Source organism: Canis lupus, chromosome Y (assembly GCF_048164855.1).
Source record: "Canis lupus baileyi chromosome Y, mCanLup2.hap1, whole genome shotgun sequence".
Classification (NCBI taxonomy): domain Eukaryota; kingdom Metazoa; phylum Chordata; class Mammalia; order Carnivora; family Canidae; genus Canis; species Canis lupus.
The window spans coordinates 6,915,763-6,936,668 of NC_132877.1; the positions used below are offsets into that span (position 1 = coordinate 6,915,763).

General features: G+C 34.1%; 1 protein-coding gene across 3 annotated transcripts in view; it reads right to left on the reverse strand.

Annotated features, from left to right (window-relative positions):
• The window catches only part of LOC140629033 (ubiquitin carboxyl-terminal hydrolase 9X-like), a 135,942-nt gene that overhangs the window by 52,710 nt on the left and 62,326 nt on the right, over positions 1 to 20,906 (reverse strand). For all 3 annotated transcript variants that reach the window (XM_072818433.1, XM_072818431.1, XM_072818432.1), the window contains 11 exons: positions 20,115 to 20,457; positions 19,059 to 19,154; positions 18,392 to 18,603; positions 16,850 to 17,090; positions 16,377 to 16,526; positions 14,863 to 14,983; positions 7,617 to 7,747; positions 7,153 to 7,431; positions 4,085 to 4,210; positions 2,766 to 2,891; positions 2,413 to 2,582 (listed from right to left, as the gene is read on the reverse strand). In XM_072818433.1, the coding sequence (XP_072674534.1) occupies positions 2,413 to 2,582; positions 2,766 to 2,891; positions 4,085 to 4,210; positions 7,153 to 7,431; positions 7,617 to 7,747; positions 14,863 to 14,983; positions 16,377 to 16,526; positions 16,850 to 17,090; positions 18,392 to 18,603; positions 19,059 to 19,154; positions 20,115 to 20,457 (1,995 nt within the window). The remainder of the gene's footprint in view (positions 1 to 2,412; positions 2,583 to 2,765; positions 2,892 to 4,084; positions 4,211 to 7,152; positions 7,432 to 7,616; positions 7,748 to 14,862; positions 14,984 to 16,376; positions 16,527 to 16,849; positions 17,091 to 18,391; positions 18,604 to 19,058; positions 19,155 to 20,114; positions 20,458 to 20,906) is intronic.

A 20,906-nucleotide genomic window follows, 5' to 3' on the forward strand; every position in this document is an offset into this window, starting at 1 on the left:
AGATGCTTAACTTACTGAGCCATCCAGGTTTTATTTATTTTTTAAAGATTGTATTTATTTGATAGAGCGAGCATGAACAACAGAGTATAAACAGGGGGGAAGGGGCAGATAGAGAGGGAGAAGCAGACTCCCCACTGAGCAGGATGCCTAATGAAGGCTCCTTTCCAGGACACTGAGATCATGACCTGAGCTGAAGGCCGAAGTTTAACTGAGAGCCACACAGGCACCCCAGTATGTTTTATCTTAGTAAATCACTATTTTTGATACATCACATAAATACAGTGAAGGGGAAAATTCTGTGACCATCTCAATTAATTCAGAGAAAAAAACCTAAACCAATTCCAACCTTTTTATGATAAAAACACTTAATGAGCAAAGAATAAAAAGGAAATCTCAATAGGACAAAGATCTTATATGAAAAGCTTTGACTTAACATCACACTGTAGACAATAAAAGCTTTCTATTATCAGGAACAAAACAAGGATGTCTATTATCAGCATTTCTACTTGATATAGAAGAACATAAAGCAAAGGTGAATGAAACATAAAAATTGGAAAGATGGAAGTAAAACCTCTAATAAAAGACATAATATCATATTCTGATAAATGCCTGAAGAATTCATAAAAAATTTCTGCACAAAAAAAAATTCAGCACAACTGTAAAGTATAAAATCAATACACAAAAATTGCTTGTATTTTTATGTAGTAGCAATGAACAATTAAAAAAGAAAACAATTAAGAAATCAGTTTAAAAAATACCACCTACAATAACAGCAAATAGATAAATACTGAAGACTAAACATAAGAACAATTGTGCTGAAAGGAATGGAAGGCCTAAATAAAAGACGTGTTGATGTACCAAAAAAGTTCACATTAAGATGTCAGTACTATCAAAGCAATCAATACATTTAATGTAGTCTCTTTAAAAATTCCAATGGTATATGCTGCTGAAATGGGGAAAATCTGAGGTATCTGGGTGGTTCAGTTGTTTAGTGTGCTTCTGGATCAGGCTGTGATCCAGATGTTGTCCTGGGATCCAGTCCTTTATCAGGTTCCCTGGAGAGAGCCTGCTTCTCCCTCTGCCTATATCTCTGCTTCTCTTTATGCATCTCTCATGAATAAATAAATAAAATCTTAAAAAAAAAAAAAAAGAAAGAAAGAAAGAAATGGGGAAAATCTGCCCTAAATTCATATAAACAATCCAGTTTAAAATGGACTTATTTATTACTTTTAAAGATTTTATAAATTCATTTGAGAGAAAGAGTGAGCAAGTAAGTACATATAAACCCAGGGAGGGACAAAAGGAGAGGGAGAAGCAGACTCCCTGTTGAGCAGGAAATACGCTTTGGGAGTGGGCTGCTTCCTCTCCCCTGTGCCCATCTGTCTATTTCTCTCTCTCTCTTTTTATGTATTTTTTATTGGAGTTTGATTTGTCAACATATAGTTTAACACCTAGTGCTCATCCCGTCAAGGGATTATTTCTCTCTCACATAAATAAAATCCTTCATAAAAATTTCTCCATATTATATCATAAAAAATGTTCAATGCCATTTTCAGAAATAAAAATCAAAACCATCATATAATTACATGTCCTAGTCACTGGGAGGGCTACTAATTTTTAAATAAGTTAAAAAATAAAAAGCTCAGGAAAGAATATGGAGAAACTGGAACCTCTGTACCTTGATTGTGGCAATATAATATAGCGAGCCATTGTGTAACTCAATTTTGTGGACCCTCAAGAAGTTTAACATAGAATTACCAAGTAATCTAGCATATCTATTTCCAAGGCACATTTTCAAAAGAATTGAGAATAGGTAGGTACTCAAACAGGTATCTTGGTTCACAGCAATTATACCAGTATTTACAATACCCAAGGGTGGGAATAATCCAAATATCCATCAATATGATGAAAGTATAAGTAAAAAGGGTGGTATATACATGGATCACTTGGTTTTAAAAAGAAAGGAAATTCTGCAACTTACTACAAAACAGATGAACTTTGAAAACATCATGCTCAATGAAATAATCCAAGTACAAAAAGACCTAATAATGTCTGACTCCTTACAATATGAAAGTTCAGAGAGATAGTATATAGTTTAGAGGTAACTAGGAGCTGGAACATTTTGAAAGTAGGAATTATCACTTAAAAAAAATTTGTCTGGAAAATGAAAATTTAGAACATAGTGGTGATGACTGCACAACAGGTTGAAAGTTCTTATGGCTATTGATTTGTCCATTTAGGTTAAGTGAAACATGCTATATACAAGTTTCTTATACATTATAGCACAATGAAGACAACCAAAAGGTTTCTTTATTTGACTTCTGAGAGAAATTATAATAAAAAATAATTTCCCTCTGCTTAAAGAGTAAGGTCAGCCTTCTAAATTAAAAAAAAAAAAAATGAATCACTTACTTGCTGGGACAGTTCAATAATAAATCAATGATAAATGTCTGCCAGGCTTTTTCTTTACTAAGTGCATCCAAGGCTGTTGGGATTAGAGCAAAACACAGGGTCATCACTTCCAATGCTTCACAGCAAACCTGTTCATCTTCCATGTCTGGCTCTCTGCTTGCATTGGTAGACTGTAAAGTTAGAATCATAATTTAAGATAAACTGAAGTGTTTTATTTTCAAAATAACACTATATATTCCCATCTTTATAGTTGTAAGTTTAATAGATACAAATGATTTGGTCTATAAAAGGTGGCAGAGACGAAAATTTAGTCATGTGTAAAAGGAATACACAAGTTTTCTAAGAATTCTTACCATCCCATAAATTTTTGTTATTTCTTCATTTGGGCTAAATACCAGCTCTAATGCCCCACATCCTGATGCCCAGATGATTTTTTGTATAGCTCTAATTACACAGGTATCAGGCATGTATCTTGAAGCCTGAAAGAAAATGAATACTTAAAAATGCTGACAAAATATCAAGTGAAGTTGTCAGAAAACAAAACATTTTTCTGTGTTAAAGTAGTAGTATAAATGGTTGCAAAGAACACAAATATGCTTCACATTGTCTTTAATATCTATCTAAAGAGGCGTTGGTCCCATTTTTTAATATTTTGACCTCAAAGCAAAAGTATATGCAGATGAAGCAAAACACATTTATCAGCTACAGCCTAAGTATGTTTCAGGTTAAGATCTAATCTGGTTCTATAGATGTTTCTGGGAAGAATTTTTAAAACACAGGAAAATCAACTTATCAAGTCATTTAATTCCTATGTGTTTATACAGTAAGAAGAAATTAGCACATCAAAGCATATGTGATTTGGTGAATTTTCAAAATAAATAGTTCTATTCCCAACAGTAAAAAACCAGAAATAATAACAATGAACTGAATATGCACAATGACCATAAAATGCAGTATTACTCAAGATGGAATGAACCACACACCCATAAAGAACTGCTTATTTTTTTAAAAGATTTAATTTAATTGGTAGAAAAGAGATAGAGCACAAGCAGGGGTAGCACTTAGAAGCAGACTCCCTATAAGCAGGGAGCCTGATAACAAGGCTCGATCCCAGAACTCTGGGTTATGACCTGAACTGAAGGCATCACCTAATTAAATGAGCCATCTAGGCATCGCTAGGAGCCACTGATAAATTTAAAAATCATGCTGACTGGAATAATCTGAATAATTTAGACCAAGGAGTACATGGTATCATCCCATTTGTGCAAAATTTAAGAAACAGAACTACTCTATAATGACAAAAAAAGCCGTGTTGACTAAAGCCAGGAGCAGAGAACTTTGGGGCTGATGAAAATGTCGTTTTCTTGACTGTACCATTACCTTAAATTCATCATATGCTTTATTATGACCTAGTTCATGCAATATAAATTATATTTCAAATAGCCAATTTTAAAAGTATTAAAAATTATGTCATAAAGTATGAATATAGATAACATTAGTAAGCACAATTTTATGAAACTTAACCTGATATAAAATGGAGGCTTATGGTCGCAGAATATTTAACCCTAAATTGTGATAAATCTTCATTTACTTATGGATAAGTAGATACTCTGCCATGAATAATAAAAAATAAACCATCTAAGACTGCAAGCTTTCAAAGTTTGATACTAACCTCATCAGATATTTGCTGAGCAAGACGTATTGAAACATTTCTAAGCATACACTCAGATGATGGATTAGGAATAACCTGAAGGGCATTTTGTAGCACCACTGCTTGATCATGAGTAACTTGGTTAATCTGCAAAAATTAACACTTTTACTTGGCAGTAAAAAGTTTACACATAAGCACATTTTCAAAGTTTTGTACATTATAAAAACCTAACCCTCTGCTCTTGATTCATTACTACTCTGCTAGGATGTAATCTATGATTTATGGTGATCTGCAGAAAAAGTATTTCAGATTGTTAACAATGTAGTTCTTTTCTTAATTACTTTTTTCAGTGACAATACTACAGTGCAAACTCCACTTTCAGATGAATTAAACATTGCTTCTACAACTGAGTTCACTTTCAATTGAGAAAGATAAATGACACAGCTTTGAACAATGCTTTTACATGCTTCCAAGTAAACTCTCCCTGGCTCTCCTGGCTATTCTTGTCATGATATCGAGAAAAATGAGGGTACCAGATAAATACACCTTCAATTTCTTATCTTCTAACCTAAATTTATAATCACTTAGTTCATTCTCTCAGTCTTTAAGATGTTTCTCATTTTATTCAAAGGTACTTTTGCGCTATATGTGTTCTAATGTTTCTCAACATGCTAAATTTCTATACCTTCATCACTCCATTTGATCTACTTCTCTTTCACAGTCAAGTTTTATTAAGAAATATTTTTAACCCCTCCTCCCCCAAAAAAGAAACATTTTTAGGGTCAGCTGGTTGGCTCAATTGTTATGTGCCGAACTTCATTTTGGCTTGATTCATGATCTCAGGATTGTGAGATCAAGTCATTCACTGGGCTTTGTGCTGGGCATGAAGTCTGCCTCAGCCTCTCTCCCTCTCCTACTGCCTCACCCTCACTCCTGCTCTATCCCCCTTTCTCTCTCTCAAAGAATATACACACATATTTTTTAAAAGAGATACTTTAAAAAATTCAAGAGTTTGTGAAGTTGTTCCCATAGAAACGAAGGTGGCCAAAGCAGAATGACAGAAAATACATCCAGTTTTTCTAACTTCAAATTAGGTCAGTTTAAGTATTTATTGAATGTATTATTTATGTATATACTATTAATTTTTTAAATTATTCAATAAATGTATGAGAGTCTAATCGCATGGTGCTACTAATATGAAAGTTCATTTATTTATTATTATTATTTTAAAGATTTTATTTATTTATTCATGAGACAGAGAGAGAGAGAGAGAGAGAGAGGCAGAGACACAGGCCGAGGGAGAAGCAGGCCCCATGCAGGGAGCCTGACACAGGACTCAATCCCAGGTCCCGGGATCAGGCCCTGGGCTGAAGGCGGCGCTAAACCGCTGAGCCACCCGGGCTGCCCTACTAATATGAAATTTCAAACAAAAAACTGGAAGTAGTTGAAAGTATAGTTTTATTTTTTAAAGATCTTATTTATTCATGAAAGGCGAAAGTATGGTTTTATTTTTTTAAGATCTTATTTATTCATGAAAGGCACAGAGAGAGAGGCAGAAACATAGGCTGAGGGAGAAGCAGGCACCTCAAAGCAAGACTGACATGGGACTTGATCCCGGGACTCCAGGACTACACCCCTGAGCATAAGGCAGACCAGTGACACCAGCCACCCAGGTGTTCTGAAAATCTAGTTTTGGGGCCAACCAGCGTCTTCGCAAAATTGTACTATAAAGTAATTTTATTATTGGGGCCAAAGTTTTTCATCTCTTTAGATCTCAATTTTCATTTAAAAAATAGGAAGTAGTAAGATAAGTAAATAAATCATTAAAGTTGGGAGTGAAAATAGAGCATTGTAATTTTCTTCCTAAAATATACTATCCAAGGGGCTCAGTGGCTGAGCACTGGGTGCCACATCAGGTTCCCTGTAGGGAGTCTGCTTCTCCTTCTGTGTGTATCTCTGCTTCTCTCTGTATTTCTCATGAAAAGTAAATAAAATCCTAAAAGAAAAAAAAAGCTACACAAGACCATCATTTTCTTTAAATTTTTTTGCTTTATGCTTATTAAAAATTTTATTTATTTATTGGAGAGAGACAGTGAGAGAGAGCACAAGCAGGGGTGGGGACAGAGGCAGAAGAAGCAGCAGACTCCCCACTGAAGCAGGGAGCCCAACATATGACTCCACCCTAGGACCCTGGGATCATGACTTGAGCCAATGGCAAATGTTTAACTGTCTAAGCTACCCAGGGGCTCCTTAAGCTATTAACAGAAAATTGCAAAATTATATAAAAGTAGAGAGAAAATATAAATTACACTAAAGAATTCATTATCTAGCTTCTATAATGATCAACAAGGTCAAATCTTTTCACTTTATCAACTATATATGCCATATCTCCACAAAAATATGTTAGAGAAAAATCTCAGACATTATATTTTATTTATAATACCTCAGCAAATGAGCCTTCTTTGAAATAAGTCCATAATCCTATTATACCACCTAAATTAATGTTAATTTAAGATGTGCAATGTTAATCATTATTCAAATTTCTACAACATGAAGAACCTCTTTCTAAAAAAAAAAAAAATTCTATCTTTAAACCACTTTATCCTCAAAGAGTAATTTAATAAAACTAAATAAACTAAAATTTAGTGTAAAGTGAATGCCACATCAACCCTTGCATCAAATCTCAATGTGTTTTGTATCTTGAGAACTTTCAGTGAGGTATACAACAGGGTGATATGTTGGCAGAGAGAGTTTTTTGTCAATTATGGTGGTTACATTCATCACAGTGGGAGAAGAGATGGGCAATATGCAATTTTTTCTTCTATAACCACTTGTCTTTATACATCTTTCGGTTAATAAAAGGTTCAGGTGAATTTCTGAGACTTAACCAACTGAAACTCAAAAAGGACTTAAGGGTAATAAGATGTCCTATGAGATTAGTGTAATCACTAGAGTACATTTTCAATACAACTATAACTTAATAGATTGAACTGAACTTACATTCTTTATTTAAGAATCACTAAGCAGTTTAACTTTAAAAATTAAATGTCAACCATAAACCTTATTAATGATTTAAAAAATTTTATTACCGGTTTTATGGGATCTGCACCTTCTACAACTGGCTGACAAGCTTCTGCTACAGCTCGAACATGGCCATAGCCTATGGCAGTTAACAACAGTTTGGCTATCTTAAGACCATTGAAGTAAGCACCCCTTTGAGTTTCTGTATCTGTATTTGGCAGGAAGTTACTTCTTGTTAACATACTCAGCACAAGGGATAGGCCACCACTTTTCAAGAAGTGAAACTGAAAGTCAGAGGAATCATCTGCCAAAGGTGCACTAGCAGGCATTAATAAGGCATAAACTACCTGGAAAAAAAGGGGGAGAGGGCTGCATTAAAAGATGTTAAAGAAAATAATTTATAACTTCTATTTCCTTTTATCATCATTACTAAAAAAATTCTTAAATATTTCACAAGATTACAATCTTATATGCATGTTCATTATATTACTATGAGGTAAAAATTATGATTTTGAAAAAGAGTAAAATGAACCTCTGTTAGGTATAGCACTCGAGAGGCAGAAGGACCAAAAAAGAGTGACTCAAGTGATGGTCCAAGATTATTTTCTCCAAGTTTTGCATGATCCAAACATATAGCTCTTAATTTTTCTACTGTTGTGCTATCTGCAAAGAAAACGAAAATAGATTAAAATGTAATTCATATATTCTTAATATCTGACAGTTAATATACCGAGAAGTAAGCCCAAGGAGAAGCCTTGTTATCTTCAGAACACAAAAGAATAAAGAGGAAAGATTTAGTTTATAAAAATGTTAAGATGTTTAAAGCCCTTAGACATTCATTCACTACATTATTCACCCAAAAGTACTCTGCAGAAACATGTGAATTTTTATCAATGTGTTACTAAAGCAGCAATGCCAATGGGAAACTTCATTCACTTTCCTGGACTTCCTGACTTTCTGTTGGAATCTCAGGTTTCTTAACTTGCCCTACCCCATACCAGTTTAATGGATTAGCAGGAATAAACTTTAACTGTGATTTCTAAAGCACAGGTGGAGAATGTAATTTCTTTTGAACAAGAAAGCTTCTCAACCCTTGTCACCGAACACTGAAAGCTTTAGAAATTCAGCTTTTCCTATAGACTTGATGTTTCTTTAAAAATTTAACCTATAATCATTAGGCAAAACAGTGAGTTAAATAAAAAACATTTCATTGAAGTCATTTAAATGCCAACACTGTTTAATTAACAAGTAATGTCGTGGAGTATATATTTTCCACTAAGTTAAAACAGAAAGTGAATCAGTTTCTATACAAATTCTATGGAAAATTTTAGAGTCAGAGTTCAGAAAATCTACTATAATTTTTTCCATTTTCAAACCTTGATATTAAGTGCAGAGAATATCTCAGCATTTTAAAATACACTTACTTGAAAGTGAGGAGCTTCCACCTAGCCTAAAATTTCCAAGAAATTAATCTGCATTGTACTGACATATTAAAAGTCAAATATTTTTTTTTTAATTTTTATTTATTTATGATAGTCACAGAGAGAGAAAGAGAGAGAGGCAGAGACATAGGCAGAGGGAGAAGCAGGCTCCATGTACCGGGAGCCCGATGTGGGATTCGATCCCGGGTCTCCAGGATCGCGCCCTGGGCCAAAGGCAGGCGCCAAACCGCTGCACCACCCAGGGATCCCTAAAAGTCAAATATTAAAGAATACTGAGAAAAGGATTAAGAGAATTCAATAAATTCCTTTCATACGAAGTTCATGGGATGATAACCAGTAGAACTGTTATGGAAAAACCACATCAAAGATAAAATATATGAAATTTAGGTTTTAGAGAACAGTAACAAATGATGAGTATTTTCAACTATTTAGATAAGAAATACAAACTTTGAGCCCTCCTGTCCCATAAATAAAAATCATACTTGTCCATCAAAAAAATTCCCTAATTCTCAAGAACAGACTACTATTATCAAGAAACTCCACTCTAAAAGTTAGATTTTTGCTAATAAAAAGTTTGTGTATCTAAGTTCCTACATAATATTCCTCATTATGCCTCTTGACCCACAAAGCCTAAAATATTTATAATCTTGTCATTTACAAAAAAGTTTTCCTATCTCTTTGCTAAAGACATTACTGGAGATGGAACTTTCAAAGACAGTGGAAGAGTAAGAGACCTTATTTTCATCTGGTCCCAGGAATTCAGCTAGATAGCTATTAAATACCTGAGAACTAAACCAGAGATATAAGAAAAGAATAGCTGCTACTTTGCACAAAAAGAAAAGTGACCAATTTCTGAAAGACATAATGTAGAGAAGTGAATCAAAGGCAGTATATGGGAAGATAAGCCAAGGAGGGGGAAGACTCTGTAAGCCAGCTATAAGAAAGTGATATAGCAGTAGAGCACAAAATCCTAAGTGTGCTCTGTGAGGGATGACCCTGCCTAAAATGTGCTCACACGGCAATGCAAGGGTGGAATCCCAGGTGGGAGAGCATGATCTCAGGAACTCCAGGGTCACAGGAAGAACAGGAGTGCCTGAGTGTGGCAGAGTCCTCAGGCATTTCACAACAGAGTAACCCGCTGTAATCAGTGAGCCCAAGAGTAGGCTCTCAGTTCAGGGTTGCCATAAATAGAGAATCAGGCACTGTCAGTGCAACTGCTTTCCATGCAATAGCCAAACCAAGTGGTAAAATCAGGCAGATCCGCCCTTTCCTCTTCCAGGAAGAGTGGAGCACTGTGGAGTCTGCAGAGTTTGGGAACTCTAAACAGGGTTGCATATGCCTGAGATAGAAGAGCCGGTCACAGGATGGGTGAGCAAGGAGTGTGGACAGAGATCAGGAAGACAGGAGGGACTGACTGCTTTTCCTTGAGGGTGCTCTGAGGAGTAGGGGCTGGAAATGGGGAGGCCTCCATTTTCACTCTCATCCTCTAAAGCTGCGTGGAAAGCCCACAGGAAACAAAAGACATCTAGAGCAATTCAGAACTGCTTACCTAGCGTGGCCCCCTAGCAAAGGTGGTACAATTCTAATCAGGGCAAAGACACTTGAGAATCAATGCAACAGGCCACCCCCAAAGATGACAAGCCAAGACTAAGTCTACTGATCATTGAGAACTGCAAAGTCCAGCACTAGGGGAATACAGAATTCATGGTTTCCCTCAAACCCCCATAATACTTGTCTTTCAATTTTGATTTTTTTCTTTGTTTTTTCAACCAATATATTATCAACTCTTTTTAAAAATTCTTTTCAAAATTTTATTTTCACAGATACATTCTACCACCCCTTCACTGCATTTAATTTTATCTTGTATATACACCTAAGTTTTTCTTTCCTTACAATTTTGGGATGTAGTCTCTTCTAACAAACAGACCAAAATACACTCAGAATCTAGCACATGGCTACATTCTCTTCACCTATGGAATCTTATGTTTTTTTTTTTTGGTAAATGTTATTTTTAGTTTTTATCCCTGTATTTCCATTCTATCCTTTCAATGTATTTAATTTAATGTATTTACTTATTCATTTTAAAAAATAAATTTTAGAGAGATTTTATTTATCTATCCATCCATCCATCCATCCATCCATCCATCCATCCATGAAAGACCACAGAGGGGGGCGTGCAGAGACACAGACGGAGAAGCAGGCTCCACGCCGGGAGCCCAATGCGGGACTCGATCCCGAGTCTCCAGGATCACACCCTGGGCCGAAGGCAGGCGCTAAACCACGGAGTCACCCTGGAATCCCTTAATTTTATTTTAAAATATCTTTCTTGGGACCCTGGGTGGTGCAGCGGTTTAGTGCCTGCCTTTGGCCCAGGGAGCGATCCTGGAGACCTGGGATCGAATCCCACGTCGGGATCCTGGTGCATGGACTCTGCTTCTCCCTCTGCCTATGTCTCTGCCTCTCTCTCTCTCTCTCTCTCTCTGTGTGTGTGACTATCATAAATAAATAAAAATTAAAAAAAATCTTTCTTTCTTTACAATTTTGAGATGTAGTATCTTTTAACAAACTGACCAAAATACATTCATGATATACTGTATTGCTCTGTTCTGTTCACTTTTGTTTATATTCTTTTATTTTTTTGTCTTTTAATTTTCTTTTTTTACAGATACATTCTTTCCTTTCATTATATAATTTTTTTTTGGTACATGTAAGTTGTTCTTTCGTTATAACTTTGGATCTAGTTTTATAACAAATATACCAAAATACACACAGAATCTAGTTATTGTTCTATTCTATCCACCTGTTTGATTATATTGTCTCTCTCTTTTTTTTCCTTCCAGATTTGGGTCTTTCTGATTTGTTTGGTATGTATTTCTCTGAGATCATTGTTGCCATTTTAGTATATTCTTCTCTTAATCATCTGTTCTCTAGACAGAATGACAAGACAAAAAAACGAACAAGAGGCAATGCTAACTGTCAGGTCAGACCTAATCAGTGTGGATATAAGTAAGATGTTGGGAACAAAGTTCAGAATAACAATGATAAAGATACTGGCTGGGCTTGAAAACAGTGTAAAAGATACTAAATAATCCCTTTTGGGAGAAATAGAAGAACTAAAATCTAATCAAATTGAAATAAAGAAGGCTATAAATAAGATACAATAAAAAATGGAGACTTTAACTGCTAAGAGAAATGAGGCAGAAGAATTAGTGATATAGAAGACAAAATGATGGAGAGAAAAAAAGCTGAGCAAAAGAGATAAAAAGCTACCGGATCACAAGGGAGAATGATTGCGATCCCAGAATTAGGAAGAGAGGGAGGGGCAGAAGGTATATTGAAGTATATTTTAAGAGAGAACTTCTCCAATGCGGGGTAACAGGCATCCAAGTCCAGGAGGAATAGGAACCCCCCTCAAAGTCCATATAAATAGTTCGACACCCTCAACATAAATAGTGAAGCCAGTAAATCTCAGAGAGAAAGAGAAAATACTGAAAGCACCTGGGGAGAAAAGGTCTGTAACCTACAAAGATAGAAACATTAGACCGGAAGCAAACCTATTCATTGACAGCTGGCAGCCAGAAAGGACTCGCATGATATACTTTAGGGGCTGAATGAGAAAAATAGGCGGCCAAGAATACTTATCCAGCTAGATCTTATTCAGAATATAAGGAGAGATAAAGAGCTTCCAAGATAGACAGAAACTACAAAGATCTGTGACTACTGGGAGGTCTGGGTGGCTCAGTGGTTAACGTTCTGCCTTCGACTCAGGGCATGATCCTGGGATTCTGGAATCCAGTCCCACACTGGGCTCCAAACAGGGAGCTTCTCCCTCTGCCTATGTCTCTGCGTCTCTCATGAGTAAGTAAAACCTCAAAACAAATATAAAACACTGTTGGTGGAAATGCAAGCTAGTGTAGGCACTATGGAAAACAATATAAAGATTTCTCAGAGTTGAAAATAGAGGAAACAGTGATACTTGAACTGGATCAGCAAGTTAGGTGGTAGAAATATGCCAATGTTAATTTTTGATTTAGATGTACAAGAATGTCATCATTTGAAGGAATGCAGGAGATGATAAAAACATCAACAAATGACTCTGAAATGCTTTAAGGGAAAAAAAGTTGTGTTGTATTACCTACTTTTCTGAATTTTGTAGTTACCTCAGTAATAATACATATAGGGCTTTGCAGAATACATAGCAGAAACATTGTAAAATGTTCATAAAACAAAAATACAACTCTATGAACAGAAAAATGATCATGAAAATGTTATAAGGCAAAAAATTCAACTGAAGAGTTATGTCCAAATAAATTTTAAAAAGGAAAATAGAGTGAGAGACAAAATTGTAAGACAGATTTAACAACATTCTACACAGACCATAGCATATTCTAAAGCAAAAAAACCCAAAAACAAAATACAAAAAACAAAAACAACTTCCAAAGCACAAATAATGCCATGAAGAAAGGAAAAAAAAAATTTTTTTAATAGTTCTCTCTCTCTCGTTTATTTTTTAAGGATTTATTTATTTGTTTATGATAGACATAGAAAGAAAAAGAGACAGGCAGAGACAGAGGAGGAGGGAGGAGCAGGCTCCATGCCAGGAGCCCGACATGGGACTCGATCCCAGGAATCCAGCATGGAGCCCCAGGCCAAAGGCAGACGCTAAACCCTTGAGCCACCCAGGGATCCCCAGAAAGGAAAAATTAAATTAACCTTTCACCAATTAAGTCCAGTGAACCCTGATCAACAAAAGACACACATCCACCACAAGACACTTCATTGTAAGATTTCAGAAATCAAAGGGTAGCAAACAAGAAAAACCTTTCCAAATAGAAAGCACGTAAACTGCTCAGTCTTCCCACCAGCGAACACTGCAATTAACAAACACTGAACTTTATGCTCAAAGTACTGCATTTAAAAAACAACGAAACAACAAAAAATATATTCCTATAAGATTTTAGCTGATTCAGGTAAGCAATCTTCCAAAACAACAACAACAACAACTACAACAACAACAACTGCTTCCCTTTACATAATGAGAACTGACACAACAAAGAAACATCATAAAGGAAAAAGGAGGATCCATCACAGGAAAGTCTATTACAAAGAAGTCTCAGGACGGAACTGTATCAAAGGAAAAAAACTACACTAAAGGAAAAGGAAGCAATATCCAAAAAAATAAGAAACAACATTGGGAACATGTGGAAAACTAGGTTAAAATTATTAGAGGGAATGTGAGAAATTTAGTTATGAATGCCATAGGAAACTAAAAGAATAAAAGGGCAGAATTTTAAAATCTAGAATTAACAAGTGTGAACAGCCAGGAAATAAAATTATTTTAATTTTCACGTTAGTGTTGAGTCACTGTTGTACATCTGAAACTAAAATAACGCTATCTGGGGCAGCCCTGGTGGCTCAGTGGTTTAGCTCCACACCACCTTCAGCCCAGGGCCTGATTCTGGAGATCCAGGATCGAGTTCCGCGTCAGGCTCCCTGCATGGAGCCTTCTTCTCCCTCTGCCTGTGTCTCTGCCTCTCTCTGTGTCTCTCGTGAATAAATGAATAAAATCTTTAAAAAAATTTTTTTAAATAAAATAAAATAACGCTATCTGTTTTGTGCCTGGGTGGCTCAGTGTTTGAGCATCTGTCTTTGGCTCAGGCTGTGTTAACTATATTGGAATTAAAATAAAAACTAAAAAAAAAAAAAAAGCTTAAAAAAGAAAACATCTTAAGTGTTTTAAAAATATCAGTAATGTGTATTAAGTCTGATATATCCATATATGCATAGTTTTGAAAATATAAATTAAACAGACTTAAGCAAAAGTTTGAAATGACCAAAAAGAATGTGAGAATAAGAAATATTTTTTTGTCTACACTAAAGTATATAATATCTAACTGACAAATGATATGAACATATTATTTAGAGATAAACTGGCATATGCAATAGTAAAAGCTAAATACTGAAGAGTATTTATTATTTCTTTGAAAAGGAAATGGAATGTGAGGACAGGTGATGTAGCAGGTAATTTTTCTTCATTGTAGCGTTTGAAGAATCCTGACTTTCTAAATTGTATGCATTATAATGCACTACTATCTACTATCACTAACTTAAAAATCATTATTACTTTTTTAATTTAAAAATTAAATGCTAAATACTCCGTTTTAATTTTTAAACTAATCTCTATACCCAAAGTGGGGTTTGAACTCACAATTCTGAGATCGAGAGTCACATATTCCACTGACTTGGCCAGCCCGTTCTATGCTAAATATTCTATCATGTACTTAGCAACATTGAGGGGAAGAGGGTTGGAGGTGAAAAGTCAAACAATTTTCTTACCTGGTGGCATAAGTTTCATAAGTATTCTTGCTCCATCTCTAAGAGGTGGCATATTCAGATTGCTACCTAAGTCTGCAACTTGCCAAAGGAAAGATATGTATCTGTGATGGAGTGACATTATCTGGCAAATAGAAAACAAAAAAGATTTATCTATAACATAAGTTTAAAGATTTTCATTATTCAAAATTAATCTATTCACTAACACCAAATAAGCTTTCTACCTATCACATCTTTTGCATTTTTGCTACCTGATATAATCTGCCTTCCCCTTCTTCTGACTTATACAAACACAACGATTTCTCATGAAGCAAACTCAACAATTTATTATGTTTTCTAAGCTACTTTGAGGTGCATCTAGGTGGCTCAGCAGTTGAGCATCTGCCTTTGGCTCAGGTCATGATCCCGGGGTCCTGGGACTGAATCCCATATCAGGTTCCCTGTAGGGATTCTGCCTGCTTCTCTCTCTCTGTCTCCGCCTCTGTCTCTCGTGAATAAAAAAAAATCTTAAAAAAGAAAAAAGAAACCTACTCTGCATAATTTCTCTGCAACAGTTGTTCTAATGTTTTTCTAAACTATAAATTACATACACACACTCAGATGTAGTTTATACAAAAGGGACTTCATCTCTAGAGGGTTAAAATTGGGATCCCTGGGTGGCGCAGCGGTTTGGCGCCTGCCTTTGGCCCAGGGTGTGATCCTGGAGACCCAGGATCGAATCCCACGTCAGGCTCCCAGTGCATGGAGCCTGCTTCTCCCTGCCTATGTCTCTGCCTCTCTCTCTCTCTGTGACTATCATAAATAAATAATAATAAGAAAAAATTTAGAAGGTTAACGATTGCTGGTAAATCTCTAATCTCGGTTTTTTTTTTTTAAGATTTTATTTATTGATGAGATACACAAAGAGAGAGAGAGGCAGAGACACAGGCAGAGGGAGAAGGAGGCTTGCCACTGGGGGTGCCTCTCTAATCTCATTGTTAAAGGACTCAAATCTTTCTAACACTGAAGTAGCTGGTGTTACTGCTCTTGCAGCAATTCTTAGAAGGTAGAGGGATGAGGAAATGTGAAGACATTTAGCAGTTGTTCTTTCAGTAAGAAAAATATTACTAGGAATTTGAGAAAGACAGAAGATTATAATTTCTTTAAAAGCAGTACCATAAATAAATAAATAAATAAATAAATAAATAAATAAATAAAGTACCAAAGAAAAAACTAAAATAAAATCAAATCAGCACCAAAGAAAAGACTTGTGGTACAGTAGCATTTCCTACAGGTATATATTTAACAGCATGTTATAGTTTGACTGTAATGATTCTAGCCAAACATAATAATGCATCTATGGAAATATTATTCCAAAAATTAAAAAAATCCATCCAGAGGTTAACAGTTAACTATATATATTTATTTGACATATGCCCCATCTATGACTTGTAAACTGCTTAGAAAAAGCAGCATTTTATACAATTCCTTATATTTGCAGAAAATGTGTAATGCTTTGCATACAGTAGTTAACTTACTACTCCAGGCAAACAACTTTCCACTTCTGGATTGGGACCATCACTGTAGTGATTACAGTGGTTACCAGGTGATCCAGTTGAAGAATCAGAAGAACTATCAGGGCTTGAAGGCATATTGGAACTTACTTGTGTAAGTTTAGCTGTAATTACCTTAAAAATGATAGAATATATTAGTAGTGAAGACAAGGGGAAATACTTCTTAAAAATACAGAAATTTTATATACCAAAGACTAAAAAAATATTTCATGCTTTAATTTTAGAAACGTATGTAAAAAGTACAGTTTAGAAAAATCACTTAGTAGTTCACTTTTTCCACTACACTAGTGTCATGATACCTATCTTCTCCAGGGTTGTAACCAAAAACTTAATGGAGAAGATTTGCTAAGTGTCATAAAAACATTTAGTGAATGAATGAATAATAGCTTCAATATTTAATTCTTTGGGAGCCATCTGAAAATTATGTATGTACTTACTGATTTATCTTTTAAGTTTAATTGTCCTATTAGCTTTCTGTCGTCTTCAGAATCTATTAGTTCACCACCCATAAAGAGTTCAATTTTTGTATGAGCTACATTTGCTTTAATACGGTTGAGAATGCATCGTCGTACTGAACCAACTGTATCATTTGTATGAGACCATATATCCAAGTCATCAACCTGTCTGCCATGGTTTGGAAATCGAACTATAAGAGAGAGGTGTTTACCACGGAATGCTCTAAAAAAAAATTTTAAAATAAAAAAATTAAAAATTAAAAAAGGTATAATAATTAATTATTAGCACATTACCAAGAACATGAAAATAGGACTTTACTCTTTCTTATTACTATGAGGAAGACAGTTAAATTTACTTTGATTTTAGAATAAAAATCGTTTTTTGTTTCTTTATTTACAAACATTACAATTAATTTTGGAAATATAATCTAACTATATTCCACTGTGGTTAATCTTGATATTTTATAGCTGTAGAATCAAAGATTTCTACTTTATGAATAATTGTTATAGACATTAGTTAATTTTAAGGTAAAAAGCTCAATTTATTAAAAATATTTTCAATAAAAAAGATATTTTCAATGTAGAAGAGATACACTTCAACTTAAAGTATCAACAGAATTGTTAAATTGTAGGTTTCCACTAAGCATTCACAAAAATTCTTAAAAACAAGTCACTCAAAAATATTTATTTTGCAATACTCTTTTCTAACAGACAAGATACAAATCAAAAATATTCAAGAAACATTTTTACATTTTTATGAGTGATCAAAAATTTTAAAAATCTAATAATACTTTAGAATTTTCCCAAATCTAAAAATACCATTTAAACTATTTTTAATTAATTTAGCTTTTGTCTACTTAATTTAGGTTGATCTGATTTATATCATAATACTGAATTTATTTATAATATGATTATAACTAATATGATTTAGCAAATTATTTTATACTAGTTTCCAAATCTAAAGAAAATTTTACAAAGACCATTTCAAAACTTTCTTCATTATCTATAAATAAACAGCTTTTAAAAATTTTATTTTAAAAATATTCTATTTAAATTCAATTTGCCAACATATAGTGTAACACTCAGTGCTCATCCCCATCAACTGCCCTCTTGAATGCCTGTCACCCAGTTTTATTTTTACTAGTATAAATGAATATCATTCAAATAAAAATACAGAGCAGCTATAATATACCATTCCTACTGAGTAGGTAGTAATAGCTTGGAACCAAACCAAGTGAAAAGGCAGAAAGGAAGACAAGAAAAAAGAAAGAAAACAAAGAAAGGAAAAGAAAGAAAAAAGAAAAATAGTACTTAATGACTGATAATGGCTAACCAAAATATAAATTGTAACTTTCTACTTAAAAGAAAAATACATCTATAAGAACACAAATATGTTTTTAAAAGACAAGAAATCCAAAAATGAAAATTTCCTTTACTGATCTTTTAACCTCTAAGTTATTACTTTCCTAATTAACTAGCTGGGAAAATAATAAATGAATGCAAATCAGTCAATTTCTTACAAACCTTGACATAGGTAGAATCGTTCTTTCCTCATGATAATCGCTGTCACATTCATTTATGTATTCCCTTAAAACAGTTAATACACGAACCATTCGAATGGCTTCCTGTCTTGCACAATTAATATTATCTTCATCACCATCCAAAACACACAATGTATCATACGATGCTTTCAAACGATCAAAGCAAGACTGGATGAAGTCTTCATGGATAACCACCTACAAATAATAGGCCAAAGAAATATAGTTTAAATTGCTTCAAAAGCAAATGCAGAAATCTTATAAAGGAAAATAAACTTTCAACTTCTAGATAAGTATCAATAACATCATATTTATCCAATAATAATACACAGAAGGAAGCTGGTAAAAGAAAATCAGCAATTAAGTCAATTAAAAATAACAAGAAAAAATCTTGGGACTAAGTGTCACGTAAGTCAAACTTCTGGCTCACTATAAATATTAAACTAATTTTGTTCAAAAAACTACTAATCACCTAAGGGTAATTACCATGCCAGCAATCTTTGAGTTAGTATTTTTTAAGGGAAGTGTGAATTAAACACTTACATATTAGTATCAAAACATTAATTTTTAGTTTTAAGTTTAAAAAGCTTCCTCAAAACACAAGAATACTTCTGACCTACCTGAAGTGGAATTTTTATGCATTTGAAACCTACCTGATTTATCTGTAACCTGGGACCAAGGTTTGTATATATCTCTTTAAGAAGATCTATAGCTCTGTTGGCAATGTCATCATTACTCTGAATCACAACCTAGATCCAAAAATTATAGTGTATTAGTGAAATTCAAGAACTACTTTAAATTGGCACTTAAATGAAGCTACATAAAATTAAATAAACATGAAAATAAAGGATTAATATATATAAAATGTTGGCGTTCTGAATACAGAAATTTGCTTAAGAATGAAAAAGATAAAATAAATTTTAATAAGTATTTAATTCTGCAATCGGTAGACAAACTGTGGGATTTTCAAGGAGTAATTCAACTGGTATATTATTTTTTTATTGTAGAGTTCATTGCTGCTGTTTTAAAAATATTTGAAAACCACTGATTTTAATGAAAAACCACAACAAATATATTAAGTCTACCCAGGTTCAACCCCCCAAAAAAACCAAAAAACAAAAACACAGTAGGTTGAAATATGTAACAATCAAGCAGGTAAGATTTACGATGAAAACATGATTTATTCACACTACCAAAATGACCATGCTAACCTCAAATAGAATACAGCTAAAATTTTCTCTCCCAGATACTTAATAGATAAAAAATTAAACAGTGTCAAGTAAGTTATTAACTCAAAATTCCTTCCAAATAGGAGTTCTCTCTTCTGTCCATTATTCATTTTGGTAGTCAACATAGAAAATAATAAGCTTCAAGACCTAATTTAAATGACAATAATTTTCATGAATGATAGATGAAAAATGTGGAAGTGACAATGGATAATATATTCATATACAGCTGAAAAGACTCTAAGTTATTTAAATTAATCAAGAACACCAGCAGCAGATGGTCAAGGAAAAAACTGAGGGGTCAAGAACTCCAAGCAAACAGTGGTGGTACTGTAACAAGAAGCTGAAGATGAACAAGTTCTCCCTCCACCCATGACAAACACATCAAATCGGATAAATATAAATAACGTACAGGCAAAATTATTATTTAAGTACAACCTCAGGTACAATGTCTGCAAACAAGAATTCCTACTTTTCACTTACCCTCCAAAGGTAGTCTAATCCTATTAGTTCCAAATCATCCATCATATAGGCTCTTCTTTTTGCTACTAGTTTCCCTTCACGACAATTAACTGCTTTGAAGAATCGTTCAAAACATTTCATTCCATTTTCAGTTAACAGAGAGGGATCAAGCTGAAGTACATTACTTTCAAAGAAGTCCTTATTAATATCAGGATCTAAGTCTGGTTCATCCCCCATTAATTTGGAATACCATTTAAAACAAGCTTCACGATCGCAAAGGTAAACTGCATTCTCTGCTAAGCATTTCCATATTTGTTTTGCCTGAGGAGCACAGAGCCACAATTGGCCATCCTTCAATAAAAATCTTAGAAAAAAAAACAAAAAACAAAAACAACAGTAATTAGATCTACATAATCTTCAGACACAATTTATTTCAATATGCCTGAAGTTATATTCACTACAAGTTTTTATTACTGATTAAAGAGGTATTTTTTCCAAAAAACTTATTTCGTGTATCTAGTAGCAAAAAAACCCCAGAACAACGAAAAAAAACCCAAAACCCCACCCCACTACACACATATATTTATGATGCAACTGCAAGTGCGCCCAAATTCTGCTATGTGACTTCACCTAAATATCAGACATTTCTTCCTTGTTCTTTACAGCTTTTGAAACCAGATACTGGTTTAGTTTCCTAAACTTATATGGCCTCAATGGAAAATGGCACATTATACAAAATAACTTTCAGAGGTTAAGTGAATGTTATTTAAGCACATTTCTATGTCAGATATCATTAGTATAATATTCAATGAT